This window comes from Podarcis erhardii, assembly GCF_964252035.2.
Source record: "Podarcis erhardii genome assembly, chromosome: 7".
NCBI classification, from domain to species: domain Eukaryota; kingdom Metazoa; phylum Chordata; class Lepidosauria; order Squamata; family Lacertidae; genus Podarcis; species Podarcis erhardii.
In genome coordinates this window covers 66,333,120-66,356,886 of record NC_138511.1, presented here as the reverse complement: position 1 = coordinate 66,356,886, position 23,767 = coordinate 66,333,120, and the positions used below count along the sequence as shown (strand labels likewise).

The following is a 23,767-nucleotide window of genomic DNA, read 5'->3' as shown; positions in this document are numbered from 1 at the left end:
GACTTATTGGAAAACAAAACTCCAAGGTGGCTATCACCTCTGGAAGCTAAGGCCCGAAAAAGACCCAATATGGAGGCCAAATGGCCAAAATATTGGGAAATACTAGAAAAAGATGGAGACAATTGGAAATTGCAGAGTTTGGAGAAAATGAAGGATAAAGTGCGAGACTGGTTACACTACGCTCAGATTAAAGAAGTTTTTAAAAATGACAAAAAGTTAGGGTTCCAGGTGGAGAAATCAAAATTGGAAACAGAACTGTTAGAACCTAAGACTAAGGTACTTTCAAGAATGTATAACTTGCTGTTAAAATGGAACACACAAGATGAAATGGTTAAATCGGCTATGATAAAGTGGGCACAGGATATTGGCTATAATATCATGTTTGAGGACTGGGAAAGGTTGTGGACCACTGGGTTGAACTTCACTGCATGTAATGCTTTGAAGGAAAATGTAATGAAAATGATATATAGATGGTACATGACCCCAGTTAAACTTGCCAAAATATACCATTTGTCTGATAACAAATGTTGGAAATGTAAAGGAAATGAAGGAACATTCTTTCACCTCTGGTGGACGTGCCCTAGAGTGAAGGCCTTCTGGGAAATGATATATAATGAGTTGAAAAAGGTATTTAAGTATACTTTCCCTAAGAAACCAGAGGCCTTCCTCCTGGGTATTGTCGGCCAGAGGGTGATAAAGAAGGACAGAACTTTTTTCCTGTATGCAACAACGGCAGCAAGGATACTCATCGCTAAGCATTGGAAAACCCAAGATCTACCCACACTGGAAGAATGGCAGATGCAACTGATAGACTATATGGAACTGGCTGAGATGACCGGCAGAATCCGAGACCTGGGAGAGGAGAGGGTTGAAGAAGATTGGAAGAAATTTAAGATGTACTTACAAAAATACTGTAATTTGGTTGAATGTTAAGAAGGATGCTAGATCATAAATAATTGAGCACCACTAAATTAGATGGAATTGGGATGATAAGTGAGATTGAGGAAAATATAAACCTTTTGGAGAATTATTAGATTATATTTAAATGAACGGGACACAAGAATGTAAACAAGATGATAAATTGCTGGTAAAAATTTACAATGATGTAAGTGGGAGCGGGAGACGCGAGGGAGTCCAAAGAAGCTATGAAACTATGTTACGATACATGTCATATTGTTTATTATTTTTGCACTTGTATTTAAAAATCTTAATAAATATTTTTTTTAAAAAAAGACAAATAAATAGGTGATTCTCTCTGTAGACCAGAATATAGCATCTCAACTTGACTTTTGAAAATGGGATTTTCCATACATAAGTTATATCATTTTTTGTATGGGGTACCACTCGAGAATTTACGGTATCTTGGCTAGTCACCTAGGCAGAACTTTGTCCTATAAGGTGGCAAAAAAATCTTTAAGTGAATAAACCAAAGGAAATTAAAATAATCATAAAGATCCAATTGTGTCACTGTGTAAACAGAATGAATGCAGAATGAATGCAATCAGAACTTTCCCTTTCTTTCTTTCTTTCTTTCTTTCCTCCCTCCTCCCCACCCCACATACACTCCCTATGTGTATGTGCTCTGGAAAGTTGGTGCACTCTCCAGAGCAGATTTGGCCCTCAATCATCATCATAATATAATTTATATAATAATGTATTCTTTTATACCCCCTCCCATCTGGCGGAGAGGGGAAGAGGAGAGACTCCATTGCAGAACAACTCACAGAATTTCCTGGTCATGTCAGTTAACATCAGAGACGGCCCATGACTAGATGTTTAGTGACAAGGCACTTTCTTGAAAGTAGTGATAATCTTGTAAACCTCCTTGATTATTCAGCATTTGGCAACTCACCCATCAATGGTTAATACTATTTGGGACGGGTTAATGACTAACCCACCACAATTATTATTAAAGCAAATGACTGCGACCAGTGATGCGCTTAGGGCACAATCCAAAAGCGCACCCCACTTGTTTGCACATGTTTACTCAGAAGTAACTTCCACCAGGTTCAGTGGGCTTGTTCCCTTCTCAAGTGTACACCACATTACAGTAGCCTTCATAAGCCTTCAGGGAGACCGGTGTTCAAATCCCCTCTCAGCCATTAAGTCTCTCACCTACTGTGAGGATAAAATTGGGGGGGGGGCACACACACCACATATGCCATCTTGAGCTCCTTGGAGGAAAGTTGGGATATAAATAAATTATACAACACCCATCAGCTCCAGCCAAAGGCTGTATTACAGCCTCAGACTTCCTTAAGTCCCTTATAACTACTTTCTCATCTATGTGCTTAGCTCCTTCTCACTAAAATCAGTTATGCAGCTGTCGTACTCACACTTATTTGAGAGCAAATCCCAGTGCATACTGTGGGGTTTACTTCTGAATAAAGCATGCATACAATCAGGATCAGACTTATAGCTGCCTTACATCACCTGGAACATGATGGGTTTTTAATTGCCCTGAGTCATTTGTTAGAATACTGAGAACATGAGTGCAATATTTTAAATTGCTTTAAAAGAAAAATTCTTAGCATTCATTGGCTCAATAGTTTTTTGAAATAATAATGGCAATAACAGATTGACTTAAGAAGCCCAGTGACAGTGAACAGAAGTCCAAATTCATTATGCATTTTAGATCCTGATAAAATATTTCTGAAAAGGGGTCTCAATTGGATCAATAATTCCAGAACAAGAATCAATGTTATGTCACAGATGAAGTATCCAAAACGTCTAGTGCCTGGATTCCCTATGCCTTTCTGAAAATGACATGCAAGTTATACCAATTTGCCTAAAATAAAAACATGCAGATTATCTGAAAGTAAGAGAGTATTGTAACTGCTGCCTGCAGTATTGAACATGAAGCACTTTTATTAAGGCCAATTAGCACTGGAAGCTTGCAAGTCACACAGAACCCTTCAGGCTTAGCTGTTCAGAAGAAAAAGAAAGAAAGAAAGAAAGAAAGAAAGAAAGAGAAAAAGGAGGCAAATATTTGTTTAGCCATCTCCAATATGCTATAGAAGAACATAAAAGACTAAAGAAGATAGCTTATGCACAGTAAATTATGCAAAGTAGTGCAGACCACATAAGTTTGCATGATAAAAATGAAAAGTACCAAGGCTTGGATAAAGAAACAGCCTTCCGTCTCCAGTACTTCTACCCCAATCCCAGAAATATGGGCGCTGGCTGCAGAGACTCAGCACTGAGAGGATAGCACTCTGCACATGTTAAGAGGCACACTCTTCTTTACTATCATTTCACACATTCCAGAGCTAAGCTCTGGCAGTGACAGCTTCCAGGGACAAACCCTACTGAGGAGTGGCTCAACCTAAGAAGTTTGAGCAAACAAACCTGGCAACATTCACACAAGGTTACGCTGACACATCATTACATGAGGGTCACGCTACAAATCCACGTAACAAGGCTTTCGAGATATCTTAGCTTTTTGATCCTGGAAATTCTGTTGCACTTGCATTTTTTATTTGCTGAGTCCTCTGTTTGCCTCACTGCATGAACATCTCCACCTAAGCATCTTAGAAGCAAATTATAGGACTCACCCAACACATTTCAATGCCTGAGGTGAGAAATAAAAATCGCACCTCACACATGCATATTAAAACGGGGCATGGCTGATTGGGAAATTGTTTTGCACAAGGCTTGTTGGAAGGAGTACATGCTCTTGGCACAGGACTTCTGCAGAATTTCCCCGTGGATCCTGACCCCTGTTGATCATAGCCACTGGTATCCCTCACTGCTGCCCTAAACTGTACCCAAAATCTACCTTGCCTTGTGGTATGACCTGCCCCAGAGAGTCAGAAAAAGCATCTCACTTACTTTTCGTAGTCTGTATTATCCTTGTCACACCGCTTATCCTTGTGTTTCACCCAGTCTTTGCCGTGTTTACACGTGGTCAGGGAAATTATATCTTTGCCATTGTGGATATGGTGGAGGGCATTCCTGGTGTCTGAACCAATACCGGTCAGGTACCTTTTTCCTTTGAAAACCAAGAGGTACTTTTTCTTTGGAGGAACAGAGGTCTTTTGCAGCCAGCCCCTCTCCCCACCTTTCTGGGGATGGTCCTTTGAAAACAAAGGGATGGAGATATCAAAACCAGGCCGGAAGTTCTCCACGTAAAAGCTCGCTTTGGCTAGGATAGCCTGACCAATGTCAAAGCCCAGGTCTTCGGTGTAATTAGGCCACGTGCCAGAATAAAGGTTAAATATGAGGTGGTTGCGGCCATCATTCCAAAGAGGGAAACCTTGGATTTTTTCATTGATGTTGTGGACATACTGTACGGAGAGGTGGTCCCTGTCCAGAGTGTCAATGTTTAGGACAAAGAGACAGGCTTCTTCGGGATTGGAGGTATAATACCGAGACTCTTCAATGGATGTGATGATTTTGAGGTAACTTTCTGAGACAGGGTCCCCTCTTTCCAAGGGGTAGACAAAGACTTTGAACCCATGTTCCCTACACTTGGAAAAATCGAAGCAAGTGTCCATGCGGCATCTGCTGTTCTTGTAGATGTTTCTCCTCAACTCCCTCCGGGTTTTGAGGGACAGCTCAGCATGGTCCCCATCATCACTTTGGAGCTCTTCAGGATCTGCAAAGTTCTTCAGGAGAAATCCATCTGCCCAACGGGGCCAGCTCTTTAGCCCTCCAGCTTTCTTGCTAGAGAAGAATGGGAGGCGCCTGATTTGGTCTCCTCCAAATAAGAAAAGCAGAAGCCAGGTGGCAAAGAAAGTCATGAAAATGTATTTTTTTCGGGCCTGCATAGGTTCATACAGAACCCTCAACTCTTTCTTTGAAAAAAGGAGGCCAGGTTGGTCATTCAGTCAATCCAGAAAGGAAAAATTATTCAGGCAGGTTCAAAAGATGCAAGTAAATCAACTGGAGCTAAGCAGGAGCCCAAATCTCAAAACTAGTGGAGAGGCGTGTCAATCATGCTGGTAGAAGGACCTGGAAAACTGTATTAACCTTTCCAAACCTTTTCCCATCTTCTCTCTCTCACAGGCACCACTGCTCCTTCCACTTTTTGAAGTTCGGTTTCCTCCTTTTTCTGTGCCTCGAATTCTGATGGCAACGCTTTCTTCTTCTTCAGAGCAGCACCGCTTAAGTTCTGCTATATGCAGCCTACCTTATCTCCCTGCCCTTTGAAGATGGCAAAGCATTACAGGGCCCGTTTCTCCACAATGCAATGTTTTTTTATCGCAGCTTGCAACCACCCTGAACTGAGATGATTGTTACTATTTCCCCCCTTGCCACTTTCTGGTGTGAGGCTCGTGCTGCTGCTTTAAATCCTCAGTGAGGCGGCCCTCTTTTTCTTCCCTCTTCAGATTTTAAAAAAACAAGTCGTCCTGTGCCTTTTGTATGTTGCTTTCAAACCACTCTCTTGCCCAGTCTGCGGTTGAAGATTTGTTTTGTTGCTCTTAAGTCCCGGTATCAGTTTCGGGGACGCCACAGCCCTGCCTCTTGCTGCTACGCACACCCCTCTGGGGAGTTCACCCTGTCCTACTCTCAACAGATCAGCCTCTCTCTGGATACTTGACTCTGCAACCCGAGGATCGGCCGGGTCCGAATCGGATCCTTTGCCTTTAAAGACTCGCACCGGCAGACTTCAGCAGCTTCTGCCATGGACGGAAGACCCACCGAGCCAGGGGTTCCGGGGCCACGTTTCTCAGGCGCCTCGTCAAGGAGCGTCTGAGATGCAGGAGAGGGTCCCGTCTGCCCTTTCCCCAGCGATGTCCATCGACCCCGCTTCTTTCTCTCCCACCCCCTCCTTTTTTAGCTTGCTCAGGAGTTACAACAAGCTTACATTCCCAGCCTCATTACAGAAGCCTTTTGGAGGTCCTTTAAGACTAAGCTGCGTTTTTGATATATTAATCTCCTTCTCTTTCCCTTGATCTCCTTTAGTTTATATTCCCCCTCCCGCGCCTCCTTTCTCTCTGATTGAAGTTATTTCTGTCCCTGAGCGGGTCTGTTTCTCTCTCTTAAAAAAAAAAAGAAAAAAAAAATCAACCTGTCACTTTTCTCCATCGGCTCGGACGTTAGAAGAACCCGATCCCCGCCTGCTTTTGCCCCGTGGGATCTGATCCCTCTACTTCGAGTTGCACTGGCCTCATGATATGCACTGGGAGAATTCCTCGGAATAAATCCTGCGGGGCGCCAGCCCTGGGCTCAGCACCACCACCGCCTCGCCGCACACCTAACTGCCTCTGGATCGCTGCGTGCCGCGCTCTCCTATGCCATTATTCATTCCGCGTCACTCTCCGTTGACCGGCCCTCTTGCTCCAGTCAATAAAGCAACAAATGGCATTCACCACTCCTCTCCTCCATCCTGCATCTCGGCTGCTCTTAAACCGCTGGACCGCTCATCTCTCGGTCTGGCCGCCCCATCTCGCCCCCTGCTAACCAGCATCTGGTCCTTGCACACAGCAATCCAATTCCACCTTCACAACATTCCACCCCGGCCACGCCCCCCTCGCCTGCCATTCGCTCTCCGCCTACCAAAAAGGCGTGGCTGCCTGATAACCCTTTCCTTGCCTTGAGGGGTGGAGGAGAAGACCTTGTTCTTTTGACGGGGGGTGGGATTGAAGCCTTTTACATTTCCCCCCTTCCCATTGTCTGCTGTCAGTGGTGCTCCTCGTCGAGAAGTGCCGGTCCACGTGGCCAGAGTTGCCCACCACCCCGGCAAAACGGTAGCTCGGTGGTGGAGCACGTGTTTTTACAGGGCGGGATGTCTCGGGTTCAATCCCCGGCATCTCCAGGTTTGAAAAAAAGCCCTCTACCCCAAACCTTAGAGCAAAGAGAGCACTATGGGTGTTGTTGTGTAGACTACGGCTCCCATCACCCCGATAATTGGCGTAGCCAGGATTTTTTTTGGGGGGGGTGGCCTTTTGTGGGGACAGAACCTCAGTTTGCTATGTATTTTTTATTGATTGGGTGCAGCTGGCCCTCCCTGACTCCCCCCCCCCTTGGCTACACCCATGCTCCTGGGTGCTGGCTGGGGCTGGTGGGAGTTAGAGTCACAGAATTATTATTATTAATTTATTAATTTATTATTTATACCCCGCCCATCTGGCTGGGTTTCCTCAGCCACTCTGGGCGGCTTCCAACAGAATATTAAAATACAATAGTCTAGAATCATAGAATTGTAGAGTTGGAAGGGACCAAGAGGGTCATCCAGTCCAATGCCCTGTGATGCAGGAATCTTTTGCCCAACGAGGGGCCCGAACCCATGACCCTTAGATTAAGAATCTCATGCTTTACCGACTGAACTATCCTGGAATAATTTTATTATTATGATTTATGCCACCTTTCGGCTTTCCGTGGTTAAAGCCATGCTCAAAGCAGCTTACAACATGAAAAAAATTACATAATTTATAGGGTGGTTTCCCATATAATTCCCAAATTATTCAAGAATCACGTACAGTACTTACATACTTCTCAGAGTTGCCAATTCTTATTTCCATGTCACATGGTCTCAATCAGCCATTCACAGAATCTATCCTGGTCGTCTCATCAACCCTGCTTCATGTGAGCTTCCTTTAAAAATATGCCACTGACATCAGCCTTTCCTTTGAAATAGGAGATACACACTCCATCAAGTCAGGGTTTTAATTACCAGAGATTCGGAAGTGCTGCCGTGTTTGATGTCTGCAAAATATTAAAGCGAGGTCCATAGCTGTGTTGGTACTACAATGATTTAACTCCCCTGTGGTTGGTTGCATCATGGAAAAAGACAGGACAGTGTATATTTTACTAATGTTGTTGCTATTTGGCATGAGGATTCCTGTTCAGATAGCTCTACTATGTTATCCCAATAGTATTTTGGCCAACCACAAAACTATCTGCCCTTATGCAGATATGATGTTTTATGAAGCTTAAGGATTCCCCAGAAACCAGGATGCAGAATCATGGTTTGAAACAGATTTACAAACCATAGTTTGTGTTAACCATTGATTCATATTAAATCTACACTGAGGAAACTATCGTTAATAAGGCAGTTTCCTCACATCTTCAGACTCTCTGCTTGAGAAGTGATAATCGGGGCCAGCCCTACCATTAGGCAAAGTGAGATTACTTCCTCAAGTGGCAGGTGCTTGGGGACAGCATTGGAAGTCCCTTGGCTGTACCACCTAAACTTTCCTACAGCCATTCCCATCTGCTGGAAGACAGGCATTAAATCTAATGTCAGTTGTTCCTGAGGAAAAATGCACAGGCTAGGGTTGTAAAACATGTATCACTGTACATCTGGAATTTTAATCAGAGTTACAGCAACAAACCATGGTTAAGTGTTATATTTTGACTGGCCCTAGGTAGGCATAAGTTTAAAAGTTTCTGGTATCTGACTGTAACAGGGGTGGGGAAGCTTTTTGGCTCCAAGGTCCAGATCCTTGTCAGGAACTGCCTTACGGGCTAAATTTGACATGTGCATGGGGCTGTTCATCTGTCAATCACATGATGCTATTATGACACTGCATGATTGATAGGTGTGCAGGGGCACAAACATATCAAAATCCATTTTGCTCAGATCTTAAAACATTTTCACCAAAGGCAATGATATATATTTGCTTACTTCAAAAACCTATACTACACTTTTCAACTTGGCAGCATAAAAGTTAATTTAATACAAATAGAACAAGTTTAAAAAAATCAGCCAGCGATATAAAATAGAAAACAGCATAAAAGAACAATAAAACAGCACTTAAGACAGTTTATTCAACCACAGCTGAAACAGAGTTAAACACCAGAAAAACAGAAAATAAAACCAGCAGTTTTATGGCACAGGTTCTTAAATAGCTATTTCACTAATTATCAGTAAAGAATAAAATTTCCTCTCCATGCGACCAGGCACAGGAGCTTTCTACAAACTGATTTATTTTCTTCTTGCAGCCACAAATAACTCATATAGTCACAGGCCAGAAACCATTTGTGTGAGGGAATATTCTGTGAATAGGTTTCCAACACTGTAGCATGTGTGTTTTCTTCACATCCCTCAGAGTTAATTAACCCTTCCCACCTTGTCCCATGCGCTACACATGAGAATTCTGATCAGACTAATTAAAACCTCCTCCCTCGATGGGAAGAGAATCTAACACTGAGGCAGATAAGAGAGGCTAGTCATCACAAATTCCCCAGCCATGATCAACAGGAAGAAAAAGCCAGCCAGGACCAGGAAACAGAAAGGTTTTAACTAAAGGCACTGGTGACTCACTAAATCTTGATAGTACTTGGTCCACCTACACCTGGTACAGGGAACCTGTAGCCCTCCAGATGCTATTGGAATGCACTCCCATCATCCCAAACCATTGACTATGCTGGTTGGAGCTGATGGGAGCTGGAGTCCAGCTACATTTGGAGGACCACAGATTCCTCATCCCTAACCTACACTGAACATGTTGGCACTTCCTTTCATTGCAAACCCTCCCCCCACAAAGTATGCCAACAATATAGACCGTAGATCATAGAATTGTAGAGCTGGAAGGTACCACAAGGGTTAATAATAATAATAATAATAATAATAATAATAATAATATTTATTAATCGCCTTTTCTCTAAACTAAAAAGTCCCAAACGCTGCAACCATTCTTCACCATCCTTGCTCTATCCCCTTAATCATTTTGGTTGTCCTTTTCCAAACCTTTCTTCTGAACCTAAAATATCCTTTCTGAAGCAAGGTGACCAGAACTGTACACTGTACCCCTTCCCTCATTATCTCTAGTATGGGATTTACCTTTTTCACAGCTGCTGCACACCAGGCCAACGTCTTCATTGAGCTATCAATAATAATATATAATAATAATTTATTATTTGTACCCCGCCCATCTGGCTGGGTTTCCCCAGCCACTCTGGGTGGCTTCCAACTGAATATTAAAAACAGTACAGCGTTAGACATTAAAAGCTTCCCTAAAGAGGGCTGCCTTCAGTTGTCTTTTAAAAGTAAAATAGTTGTTTATTGCCTTGACATCTGCTGGGAGGGCGTTCCACAGGGCAGGCGCCACTACCGAGAAGGCCCTCTGCCTGGTTCCCTGTAACCTTACTTCTCGCAATGAGGGAACCGCCAGAAGGCCCTCGGCGCTGGACCTCAATGTCTGGGCTGAACGATGGGGGTGGAGACGCTCCTTCAGATATACAGGACCGAGGCCATTTAGGGCTTTAAAGGTCAGCACCAACACTTTGAATTGTGCTCGGAAACATACTGGGAGCCAATGCAGATCTCTCAGAACCAGTGTTATGTGGTCCTGGTGGCCACTCCCAGTCACCAGTCTAGCTGCCGCATTCTGGATTAATTGCAGTTTCCGGGTCACCTTCAAAGGTAGCCCCACGTAGAGCGCGTTGCAGTAGTCCAAGCGGGAGATAACTAGAGCATGCACCACTCTGGCAAGACAGTCCGCGGGCAGGTAGGGTCTTAGCCTGCGTACCAAGTGGAGCTGGTAGACAGCTGCCCTGGACACAGAATTAACCTGCGCCTCCATGGGGAGCTGTGAGTCCAAAATGACTCCCAGGCTGCGCACCTGGTCCTTCAGGGGCACAGTTACCCCATTCAGGACCAGGGAATCCCCCACCCCCGCCCACCCCCTGTCTCCCAAAAACAGTACTTCTGTCTTGTCAGGATTCAACCTCAATCTGTTAGCCGCCATCCATCCTCCAACAGCCTCCAGGCACTCACTGGACCTTCACCGCCTTCACTGGTTCTGATTTAAAGGAGAGGTAGTTCAACCCCCTGCAATGCATACCAATTGAGCAAATATATGATATATTAAGCTATTAAGTTGGGCAAAGGCTTAAAGGTTATCTCTGGGCGCGTCCAAGACTTTTACTGAGATTTCATCCTGATTTGTTTGCAGGAGGCTAGATGATATTAGGCCAAAGCAAGTGTTTCCCCATACTTACCAGTGCATTTCCATACTACTTTTCTTATTGTGAAAAGTCTGGTCTTTGGGGGAAGGGGCTTCATGGCACCAGAGTGCCAAATCAGCTTTAACTGTAAAACCTGACTTTGCCGGTATGTGTTTGAATCCCACCCCAAAATAGGAACAATCCGGAAGGACCCTCACTTTGCACTGTCATAACAACCCCACTTGAAGCATGGCTCTGTCCAATGGAGGCTTGTCTTGTGGGGCATCACCCCAAGCAACTGCAATCTGCCCTCAGCAAGCCTGCACCCGCCTGCCTTACACATAACCAGAAGGTGGCCCTGGCTGTCAGCTTCCCCCTCCTCCTCCTCCTCCGCTGTCACCTCGTGGTTGCCCTTGTCAAACTCTGCTGGGAGGAGAATGGAGAGAAAATGAGAATTATAGTTGGCTCTGCCTCTCATTCGCTGTGACGCTGCCTGTCATTGTATCTGGCTCCACCCTATCATTGAGCCTCCCTGTCTTCTGCCCTACCAGTTCCATTGGTCTGTCTCCTTCTAGTACGAGAGGAAAAAGTGACAGGTTGTGTGAGAGAGAGGTTTTTGTTGTTGTTCCTGCCAAGCACAGCTACACAGGGGATCTAACCCATCTGACCTGTCACCCGGCCTGCACTCCATCTCCACCCCTTTCTCTGACTGGAATCTCTTAGTTCTGCTTATAATCTGATAATACCATTCTTTACGAGATCACAGCCTTTTACCATGGCAACACAATTGACCTGATTTGTAGGGAAGGTAGATGGTCCATCCTTGCCAATTGGCACCATGCCGCTATTAAAACCAGCACTTGGCTCTCTGTTTTTGAGTGACATGAAATAAGGCTAAAATCATTGACGATGCGGGGGTGGGAGCAGCTGAAATTCTATCAGTCTCTCGACGTGGGGATCATTCAGAACTAGCGTTACCAGACTCCGTTTAAAGATTGGGCCTTTCGCAGTTGCAGAGAAGGGAGAATTTGAGCCTACGTCGCTTCTTTCCTTTTGGTGCTGAAGTGGTGATGGGAGAAACTGTCTTTGCTGAAACTCTCACTCTTAGGCAAACCTCCTGAAACCTGATGCTGCTCAGGTCTTCCGATTGCAGCTTCTGAAGTTGAATTGCACCCCCTGTGTTGAATTTGGCAGCCGCCACCCTGTTGTGTCTGAGATTGGCATTTGCCGGGATTCACCTCAAAAGCAGACATTCTCAGGGCCCTGCTCACATTGCCATTTCAAATGCCGAGTAGTCCAGCTTTATAAATAAGCTCACAAAAGTATGAGCCTGCTATGAAGCTGTAGCCTTCATTTCCACGCTGAGCATGGAAATGAGCTGGATGCTGACGAAGGGAAGCCCACCCCCCATGGAAATGCAGGCTACTAGCCCCTCTTAGCCAGCAGTGCAATGGCAAAATCAGAAGTGCAGAGCCCCTTCATGATACTCACATCCACGTAGAGTTGCCAGGTGAAGAGCATCCCAGATCTTGAGATTTCAGGACCCAAACCTGAGACCCAGGGGTGGCCCTGGAGAAGGGAGCCGAGGAGGGCAGATCCATTCTCTTGCACTTGGAGATTCAAGCCCTCCACCTGCCACCTGTAGGGAGTCAGGTAAACCTGGAGACTTTGGGTCAGACTTCGAAGTCTGGCAACAAAGCAGCCATGTCCCTTCTAATATTAAACAACAATATTATATTTATACAATGATAATAATTAGGGGTGCATTGGAACAAGAACACCATGTGTTGTCTTTCAGCTAAATCTACTATTTTCCGTGCATGTACATGAGCAAATGATCTGGAGTGCTCCAATATCTTCTTTTCAGAGGGGCTTAATTTGCATTTTCCACAAAGTTCCGTTGTATGTAACAGAACTTGCATGTCGTTCTCTTGAAATGGAAGCACCTTGTGTTTTCAGGGTTCCCAAATCTTAGCCTTGGAATCACAGCAACTATAAAGCTTTGCTTTCATGCTGACTGGCCAGTTCTAGGACACTGGAGACAAGGTCCCTGCAGGGACTCTGCTGCAGAAATAGCAACAGGTCTTTGACACACACGCCCCATCCAAGACCAGTACGCTACTGCTCTTAGCAGACTACTAAAAAAAAGCCTTCTACCAAGGGAATTGGCAGGTGAAGGATGTAGCCATCTATCTCTGCTCTGCAAGCCTGCTTGGCTTTCCTTCCTCCGTGGCTATTTATATCTTTCTTTCTTTCTTTCTTTCTTTCTTTCTTTCTTTCTTTCTTTTTACTTACTTACTTACTTACTTACTTACTTACTTATTTACTTCAAACCCCACCCTTCCTCCCAAAGGTGCTAAGGGCAGCAAATGCAATGTTAAAACAATACATTTAAACAACATAATTAAAAAGTACCTAAAAATAACTGCCTACTCTCACAGCAATACTTTCAATGTTTGCAAGAACAGAATTTTTCAGGCATAAAATGCTTGGATATACAGAAATGTTTTTAAATTCCTGCTGAAACTGGAGGAAGACAGATGCATCTCACCAGGGAGGGCCTTCCACAAATGGGGAACCACCACCAAGAAGGCCCTGTCACAGGTCAACGCCATCCGGGCAACGCCCAGCAGTGACACCACTGATATAGAAACCAGGTAGACTGGTGAAGACGGATGGAGAACACTCTCCTCTCTCTACCAGCCTGCTCACTTGTCTGCATGGAATTCCTGGACACCTATAGTGACCAAGCAGATTGTTAAAGGCGCAGCTGCAGTAGCCCCTAGTGGAGAAACCTTACTGACATTATCATGTCAACCTATAGCAAGTCCATGCTCATACATATCAGGTGTGGGGAACTTTTGGCCATGTTGCTGGACTACAACTCCCATAATCCTTTGCCATTGGGCATGCTTGCTGGGGCTGATGGGAGTTGTAGTGCCCAGGGTTTGTGGGAATGTTGAGGATAGTAGGAGAGGATATATTGATTAAAAAATATCCTTCCTCACTCACGCTAGTCAGCTGGTAGCAGAGTACATTCCCCTGTATATTGCAGGAAGCTAATTTGTAGTATCTCTTGAGTTAAGCAATCCAGTCTGACTTGTCCAGATTGGATTGTTCCTGGTAAATTCCCTTTGTTCCCTTTTAAAAAGAATAAAGACACAACAGTCTTCTCTTAAAAGTAATAAGAAGTTTACTTACATTCAGTTCACAGTATGATCATGAAGGTAGGCTTTGGCTTGTAGTTACAGAAGAGAGTGTGGGTTCATCCCATGTGGCAAATGAGCCCATGTGCTGCTGGCCAGCAGACAGCAAAATAACACCAAGGTGGAACAAGGTGAAACAGCAAAAGGAGAGTAAGGGAAGATGGCTGTGTGACTAGCCCTTATATGGGGTCTGCCAGGGTCACGCCCATCTGCCTGGTCACACACAGAGGGAGGATGCTCCAGACCAGGTGTCACAGGAAGTCCTCCTGGTTGGAGTAACATTCCCCTGTGTGTCCACTCTGGGCAAACAGGAAATGTTGTACTTGACTGCTACAGTGATGTTACATCCCACAAGGTTCCCCACTGCACCTGATATATACAGAGGTGTGGCAGACATTGCATTTTATTGGTGTGCTGAAAGCTGCATGTATATATTAGAATGCAGTGGTGTGGGGCACTCTTGTGGGAATAGGCCCACTGGAGCTATTGGAAAAAGGTGGCTGGGAAGAACTGAAGGCAGCCAGTTGTGCAGTGAAAGCCATGCATTTGATTTTTCTAACGTAAGTACCAATGAGACCTTGTGATGCGCTCTAAGATTCTTTTAGGCCAGCTCCATGAGCTTCTCTGATATATTATATTTATCACACCCTTCCAAAAAGGAGCTCAGGGAAATCATACATGAGATTATCTCATTTATCCTCACACAACACTCCAGTTGACCTGCCTATGGTCGCTTGGTGAGCTCCCCCCTCCTTTTCCACCATTGGCTCTCTGCTTTTAAGTTGTTAATCTGTAAAAGTAAAGCAGAACCGAGCAATATACAAGTGAGACCTGAAACAACATGTTGAAGCCTGGAGTTCTCTTGCTCAGGGTTCCAGCCAGATAGCTATGCTATCTTCCTGTGCACTCCAATCTCCAACCTACCCCACAGTTTTCTACCACTCCCAACAGCCAGTCAGGGTTAGGGACTCAGGAGAATTTCAATTCGGTTCTCCGTTAAAACCAATGCTATCACATTTGCACTGCCCAAAACAATATGCTAACCAGAACACAGCTATCTGTCAAAACTTGCACCTGTTGGAACTTGGCGATGTACCGGTAGTTCTCCAACTGAACAATGTTTACACTATATATATATATATATATATATATATATATATATATATATATATAAAAATGAAAATATTCATGAAAATAACACAAAAATGTATTGTATATGGGGAAATTGTTTTGCAAACATGTGTGCATTAGTCAAAACGGCATACAAGAATGTGTCTGTTAAAAGAAATCCACGCTGCATAATTTTTGTGAAGCAGCTCTCCAGGGTCTCTGGTAGAGGACAACCTTCCCCATCATCTGCTCCCTGGAATGCTTTTCACTGCCAGGAATTAAGATGGAGACCCTGCACCTGTGCTCTGCCACCTACAAACTACAGTCCTCTCCCCAATAATATTTATCACTGTGGTGCTACTATGGAAGGCTTATCTCCATGATATGCTCACAACAGGATTAGCAAACAAACCAACTATGGTACCAGGTGCAAGGAGAGATTGTGATCACCACTACAACACTTGGGGAAGAGATGCTTAACCTTTTCCTTCCTTGGGGCCAGAAAAAAAACACAACCCAATGCAGCAATTAGCATTATTTTATAAAACATTAAGATATATTTTGTATGGCTTTGTACAATACTAATGGCCACATGAGAACAAGGTGGTTTTTATTGAAATCATTGCTGGGAGGGGGTTAAACCTCCCCGCCTTGTGCCCTGCAGTGCCAATCACACACACCCCCGGCCCCCAATTTATGTTTATTAAAAAAAGAAAAACCTGCAATGTGATTGCCAATCACTTCATTAATGTTACTAACTGAGCAAGAATCTAGACACATATAAAAAACGCTGTGAAAATTGTTGTTGTTTTTTACAGTTTTGAAAAATACAGTGGTACCTCAGGTTAAGAACTTAATTTGTTCCGGAGGTCTGTTCTTAACCTGAATGTTCTTAACCTGAAGCACCACTTTAGCTAATGGGGCCTTCCGCTGCCGCCGCGCCTCCAGAGCACGATTTCTGTTCTCATCCTGAAGCAAAGTTCTTAACCCAAGGTACTATTTCTGCGTTAGCAGAGTCTGTAACCTGAAGCATCTGTAACCTGAAGCATATGTAATCCGAGGTACCACTGTACCATATTTTCCCGTATATAACACAACCCCATGTATAAGACGACCCTTTCTTTTGAGAGACCAAAATTAAGAAATCAGTATTTTAAAGTTGTTCAGCCTTTTGGGGAAATCATCAAAAAGCTGTTGAGCTTGTTGCCTCTCCAGCTTGCATCTGGCTTCACCTCGCCTCAGCTGGTGAGAGCCGACAGTGCCGTGGCCAAGCTCCCTCCTCGCCTCGGCACTGCCTCGCCTCTCAAGCTAGCTCCCTGGCCCTGAGTCCGGCACTCGCTGGAGCCACCAGCTCACCCAAGACTTAGAATATAAATCAGTGTACAGTGGTGCCCCGCAAAACGAATGCCTCGCAAGATGAAAAGCCCGCTAGACAAAAGGGTTTTCCGTTTTTCGAGGTGCTTCGCAAGAAGAATTTCCCTATGGGCTTGCTTTGCAAGATGAAAACGTCTTGCGAGTCTTGCGATTTTTTTCACTTTTTTCTCCCTTTTTCTAAGCCGCTAATAGCCGCTTAGCCGCTAAGCCGCTAATAGGGTTGCTTTGCAAGACGAAAAAACCGCAAGACGAAGAGACTCACGGAACGGATTCTTTTCGTCTTGCGAGGCACCACTGTATAAGATGGGGGGGGGCATTGTCTTGTACATGGAAAAATATGGCATATTGAATTTGCTCACCATCGCCATCTAGTGTCACACTTGTATAATGCACTTTAAACACACTTAAAACGTTCTATTTGCAGCTGTATAGCTGAGTCCTGAATCAAAGCATTGTGGGTAGGGAACCTCAGGCCCTCCAGGAACCTGTCTCCAGTCCTTGGGACATTGTAGGCCACAGCCCCTCTCTCTTCATTTGCCCTGCTCTGTGTGCTAAGTGATTACTTTGGCCTGGTGCCCTTGACCTGTGGTAATGCCTCTTGTTTCCCTGGGTGGAGGATCGAGAGGTATGCATGTGTGTGCAAACCTCTGGCTTCTGACTGGGAAGAACATAGCCCCACTGCACAAAGGCAAGAGTCACTTCCATTGCTCCACCCACTTTTGATTCTGGCCCCTCCCACCAATGGTCTTCAGTTCCCAGAAGCTTGCCTCCATGGGAATGGCTGCTCACTCTGGTCTAGCCACAGGCATCCAGCTGGCTCCTAAGGGACACAGGCTGCTGAAGCAGATAGGCCTCGTTCTGCTGCGACACAACAATTCGTATGCGCCTACATATTGGCCACAAAGCTTGTTCTGGCTCCTCCTCAGACAATGATGAAGAGGCTGGCATATTCTTTTACGGGGAAGGGGCTGTTTCAAGTGCTTCAAACAACTCGGCTGTTGGCATTTGGTAAGCTCTTACATTCCTAACTATGCCCTGGGGGGCTATTCCCTTTTACAAGAGATTTATTTTAAAGGACTGCAACCGCCAAGATGTGCATTATGGTCCCCTTACACATGTATTGAGCCTCGGGCTCAATAAAGAGATTTTAAATAGTCGAGAATTGATGTCTGCTTCAACTGGGCTTTTAACTGGATATGTTCCATTGAGTCCTTCTGCTCATCACTGGGTTCTTATTTGCTTGGGAAAGAGGGGCAGATGAAAGTTGGCTTCATTTGAACTGATTCCTCCTGGGTCTACCTCCTTTCTGTTTTTAACCTCATAATAACCCCATGGACTCCCTGCAGGGCACACACCATGGCCCTGCCAGCCCCTGCAAGTGCTTTTGCTTGGCTGGAACACATCTTTGAACTCTGATAAGGCGTCTGGATGGAGGAGAGATAGGTGTGTGGAGTTTACTCCTCACAGAGCTACAGTTCCCAGCACACTTAACAAACTAGAGTTCCCAGGATTATTTAGCAAAGTCATGTTCTTTAAATGTCTGGTGTTTGTGCAGTCACCTTTCTAGAATGTATAATCTAAGGCAGGGATGGAGAACCCTTCTTTTAATTTCAAGGACCACTTTCCATTGGGGGTAATCTGTCAGGGGTCAGATATTGGAGGTGGTTGGAGACAGGGCCAAAAGTGGACAAGGCCCGATTGGAAAGGGAGTGAGGCACCCTGTTTCCTCTTTATACCTCTTTCGGCTACCCCACTTCCCCTCCTTGTGATATGCCTGAAATTAGGCTGAAGGCACACTGGTCCCTGACCCCTGCTTAGGGGGAGGAAAAACACTCTCTCTCATGCACACTAAAACTCCTTATAGGAGAAAAGATTTGCAACAGAGCTTTGAGACTGAAAGTGACCTGAGAAAATATGACTATGAAATACAACTATATGGATGGGATTTTTTCACCTCTCTCCCTCCCTCCCCAGTGCTGCTTAAAATGCAGCAACATCCTTGGTGAGAGATGACCACTTTCTTGGCAGTGAAACTTGGCCAAGAGAAGGTGCAACTCTGAATAACTAACTGAGCTCTCTTGATCTTGGAGGCAACAGCAGGTAAGTCGCTTTGCCCAGGTTGGGAAGAAGAGGTAGGCAATTGCCCCTGATATGAGCTGTGATAAAGGGTGGCCTTGGGCCCTGAGCACCAACTATTTGCATCGCACCCCAGATTCCCTTCCCCTTACTCTCTTCCCATCTTTCTTTGTCCAGAGATATCTCTACATAGAGCGTTTAGGATATATTTATCATAGTTCTATCCCAAACAAGGATGGGGGTGGGTATGTCATAGGAACATAGGAAGCTACTTCATACCATCAGAACATTGTTCCTTCTAGCCCAGTATTGTCTACACTGACTGGCAGCAGTTCTCCAGGGTCTCAGATGGGGAACATTCCCAGCCCTACCTGGAGATACTGGGGATTGAACTGGGGATTTTCTGCATGCTGGGCAGATGCTCAGCTATTGGCTACAGCCCTTCTCCAACTTACGGATGTCAGTTATGGTTTCTCATACTTCTCTCCACCCCCACCCCCATCTTAAGTTCAGTTCTCCATGTTTCCACATCAGTTTACTATATATATACAGTAGTACTGCAGGTTAAGTACTTAATTCGTTCCGGAGGTCCATACTTAACCTGAAACTGTTCTTAACCTGAAGCACCACTTTAGCTAATGGGCCTCCAGCTGCTGCCGGGCCGCTGGAGCACAATTTCTGTTCTGTTCTTAACCTGAAGCACTATTTCTGGGTTAGCGGAGTCTGTAACCTGAAGCGTATGTAACCTGAAGCATATGTAATCTGAGGTACCACTGTATAATTATTTTTTTAAAAAAAGTCCTCATGAAGATTCATCAGCATTCTACTGTGAATTTCTCCTAATAGACACATGTATATGTCATTTTGCCTAATAGACACATTTTTGCAAAGCAATTTCCCCTAATGTGATGCTTTCGTGTGTGTGTGTTATGTTCACTAATATATGCACATTTATGCACAGTTTATGCATTTTGTTCTTGGATGGAACACCACACTGCAAAATTCAGAGAAGTGCACATTTTGAAGGATGGCTTTCTTTCCGTTCTCAGATACTTTCAGAAAGTGTGGGTTAGGTATGTTCACCTTGAAATGTGAAGGGAATCAAATCCCTCCTCCCCCTCCAGTCCCTAAGACTCCTAACTTACTTCCCTCATGGAACTCAATGTGGCACATACCAGGTTTGCAGGCAGCCACCCGCCCAGGTACAGACAGAGCCCAGAACTGCTTATCTCCCACAAGGGTGGTGTGTCACATGCCTTCAGATCAGGCCCTACTGGCATCTGTTAAAAAGGGGGGGCAGTTCACTCAATGGATGCAGACCCACCTGAACTGATCCAACCACCCTCAGACACCCACTCAAAGAGAAGCATGCAAAGTGTGGCAGTAATTCAGCAGTGATTTGCATAAACCCTGCTGGATCAGGCTCATGGCCCACCTGGTTCAGCATCCTGCTCATACAGTGGCCAACCAGATGCCTGTGGGAATCCTGCAGGCAGCAACCAAGCACAAGAGCACTCTCCCCTCTTGTGGTTTCCAGAAAATGATATTCAGAAGCATTACTGCCTCCAGTTGTAGCCATCGATAGCCTTCTGCTCCATGGATTTGTCTAATCCTCTTTTACAGAGATCCAAGTTGGTGGCCATCACTGACTCTGGTGGAAGCAAATTCCCAAGTGTAGCTATGCATACTGCGTGAATAATTTGCTTTCTTTTATCTGTCCTGGATCGTCCAACATTCCGCTTCCCTGGATGTCCCCAAATTCTAGCGTTAGGAGAGAAAGAGAACAACTTTTTTCTATTCACTTTCTCCATACCATGCATAATTTTTCCAGCTCCTGCCCTGCCACCTCTTACTCACCGTTTCTCCAAACAAAAAAGTCCCAAACCCTCATCCTACCTTCTCCCCAGACATGGTGACTCAACTCTTTATCTACATGTGAAATATATAACTGGTGTATGTTAATTGGTTTCCAGAAACACTTGATTCATCTAAGAACATCTCTTAGAAAAGAAGGTGCCCCGCCACCTCACTGCCCCGCCTTGGCTGCTGGAAGCAGAAACTTGAGATTCCAGCGTGCCCATGCTGGGTGGGGTATGTGCTTGCTGTTTGCACTCTGGATATGGGAACAAGGAGCCACCTGAAGTGGATTAAGAGCTCCTTGTAACTTGTGTTAGCTAGCCTGCTCTTTGTGACTTTGTTTTCTTGACATGCCCAGTTTTACGTTCTCTTCTATTTGCTTCAAATGAAGCTCTCCCTTGTTGGAGATGACAATGGGGTTTTAACTGGGGTGATGCAAAACACTCAGCCTACAGAAGCTTCCTATCGCTGAGTAATCTGATGCTGCTTGGGGAGAGGGTGCACATGACACTCCACCCAGGGATGCTACCGTCTGAAACCTCTTTCCCAAGGTGAGCTATTCTTCCTGGCTCTCCGTATTTCGAATATCAGTTACCCTGCCCAATGCCCCTTGCTGGATGTTGTTGATGAGAGGGAGAGGAGAGGGATGGGCAGGCTGTGCAAAATGCACTCCAAAAATAATCGGCTGGAGGGTGGGAGGATTGACCTGGTTTGCATATAATGCTAAACCAAAACATGGCTTGGTGCAAACTCATGAGTGTGTAGGATTGTATCTGCTTTGCTTCTCCTTGTCGAAGGGCTGTAACTCTGTAGTAGAGCTTCACCTTTGCATGCAGAAGGTCCCCAGTTCAATCCTCCATATCTCCATGTAGACACTACTGAGCTAGATGGACCCAAGGGTCTGATTCAGTTCCAGGCATATTCCTATGTTCTTCTAGTCCTGTTGTTGCTGCAAGCTAAGCCATGGTTAGCATGTCATCTGATCCTGGGCTCATGGTTTGTCTCACACCAGACAAGCCACAAGCTACAGCAACCAAAGGTTGTTCTTGGTTTGTCTGGAGGAGACAAACCCAGGTTCAGACAACAAGATAAGCCAAACCATGCAGTAGGAGCAGGATCAGCAGAAAAGCAAAGTTAAAGTGATCTCTTATCCAGGAGTCCGCATGTTCACTGAGCCATGGTTTGGCTTAGCATCACATGTGATTGGAAGCATTGTGCACAAAATTAATTTAGATTCCAGATTAGATTCAGTTCATGCCCATATGGCAGCTGTGGGGAGCCCATGCCCACCTCCCACCCCCGATGTTGTTGGACTCCACTTCCAATCAGCCCCTAGCCAGCATGGCCAAAGTTCGGGGCTGATGGGAGTTGTAGTGCAGCAACCTCGGGAGGGGGGGCACAGGCTCCCTTTCCCTGCCTTATGGCAATTATATCATATAGGGCCCACCCCTAAATATTTTGCTGCCTGAGCTGGAGCAGCAAAAGCCCTCTGTCCAAGCCAGTCACACTGTATAGCACTATATAGTACAGCCAAGATATCTGGCACCAGAGGCAGAAAACCCTGTAAGCAGTAAAAATACAACAATAATACAACAGTTTTCTGCCCTTACATGGCTCCCCAAATCAGCTGCCTGGGGCAGATGGTGCAGGGGGGGATTGTGGCCACTATGGTGCTCTCCAGATGTTGCTGGACTACAACTCCCATCATCCCTGACTGCGGCTGATGGAAGTTGTAGCCCAAAACATCCAAAAGATACCATACTGGTTACACATGCCACAGCAGGACCATGAGTGCACACTCATAGCATCATCACAGCCATACAAATAATGCATTGGACCAGAATTTGCTGTCGCTCAATGGGAGAACATCTGCTTTGCATGCGAAAGATCCCAGATCCAATCCTCCAGCATCTCCAGGGAGGGCTGGGAAAGATTCCTTGCCTGAAACCCTGGAGAGCCAGTGGGGGCATTCCTGAGCTCGATGGATCAAGGGTCTGACTCATAAGGTAGCTTGCTACCACTACAATCCTGTTTCAAAGGAGTTCACAGATTGGTTGACTCATAAAACCTACCCAAAGTCTTTAGTGTGCAGGCTTCGCTGTCAAATCCATCTGCTGCAGAGGTTTTTGATGAGATAACCAGGAAATGTGTGCTAAGCAGGGTGAAGCCTGTGACAGCCTCTCTTGTCACATGTCTGTTTCCGATGACCTCTCTGGGGCAAGTGCCAGGCGCAAGCTGGTCCTGAGATAACTCTTTAGCGGAGACGGCTGCAGTGTAGGAAAATGATACCAGTCTTAAAAATAGGAATGGCAGCATGAACAACAAACCGATTCCTGGAACTCTGTGCATTAAAATATGGCCATTGGGTGTCTGGGTGTCCTCCTTTATAGGCGGCAGTCCACTCTCTGCCCAAGTTCTGTCCTCTGTAAAGTAGGGTCCATGGGCACCCCGCCTAGAAAAGAGGACTGTCCAATTAAGAACAGTTGAAGTGGGAAATGGGCAAAACTGTCATTTTTTGTTTCTCCCAGTTTCTCATTCTTCTAGTCTTAAGTACAGTTCCCCACATTTCCACATCAGTTTGCATTGTTGTTTTCATGACAACCCCTCGGTATTTTAATGCGAACTTCTCCTAAGATGCACATATTTGTATGCAGTTTCCCATTTTTGCCCCTAATACAATGCACTTTCGTAAGTTACTTTCACTAAGATATGCATTTTTTTAACTGCACACTTTACCCTAATATATGGATTTTTGTCCACATTGCCTGGATGGAAAACTGCACTTCGAAATCTGGAGGAGCGCAAACTTTGAGGGGTGGCTATGTTTTGGTTTGCATGTTGTTGTTTTTTGGGGGATGGAGTGTGAATTAGCTTCGCCTTTAAATAGGAACTGAATTTCTCCCCCACCCCTAACTACATAAAACTGCCTTTTGGAAACTTCAGCTGGTTGAGGGGTAAACAAACCAATGCTGGCTAGCTGAAGCCTAAGCAGTTGTAAGGCTGCAATGCTCCATCCCCTTTGCTGAGCATCACCTCCACCACACTCAATGGGACTTAACTTCTGCAAACACATGTATAGGGCTGCTGTGGGCTGCTGTGTAAGGGGAGTAGGTCAGCTCATTCCTGTACTATTTTTCTGAAGATCTTTTGATCTAATCAGATTAATCCTTGGATCTGTAACGGCTTTTCCTATTTATTTATTTATTTATTTATTTATTTATTTATTTATTGTTTTACACAGGGAGCCTGTAAGAAAGACCTTGGAGCCGTTCCATCCTCAGGACAAATGGATGTGTCCTTGCGATGTT

General features: G+C 45.1%; 1 protein-coding gene and 1 long non-coding RNA gene across 3 annotated transcripts in view; one reads left to right on the top strand and one right to left on the bottom strand.

The window, feature by feature from the left end:
* EXTL1 (exostosin like glycosyltransferase 1) overlaps positions 1-6,429 on the bottom strand; it is a 62,242-nt gene extending 55,813 nt beyond the window's left edge. Inside the window, exon 1 of the mRNA XM_081868910.1 lies at positions 3,832-6,429. Coding sequence (XP_081725036.1) covers positions 3,832-4,769 — 938 coding nt within the window. The 5' untranslated portion in view covers positions 4,770-6,429. The remainder of the gene's footprint in view (positions 1-3,831) is intronic.
* LOC309346244 overlaps positions 1-23,767 on the top strand; it is a 60,491-nt gene that overhangs the window by 31,015 nt on the left and 5,709 nt on the right. The window contains exon 4 of one of the 2 annotated variants that reach the window (XR_014158518.1): positions 18,501-19,143. The exons of the other annotated variant lie outside the window; for it this stretch is intronic. This is a non-coding gene — a long non-coding RNA (uncharacterized lncRNA). Of the gene's footprint in view, positions 1-18,500; positions 19,144-23,767 lie in introns of those variants that run through there. 2 annotated transcript variants of the gene reach the window in all.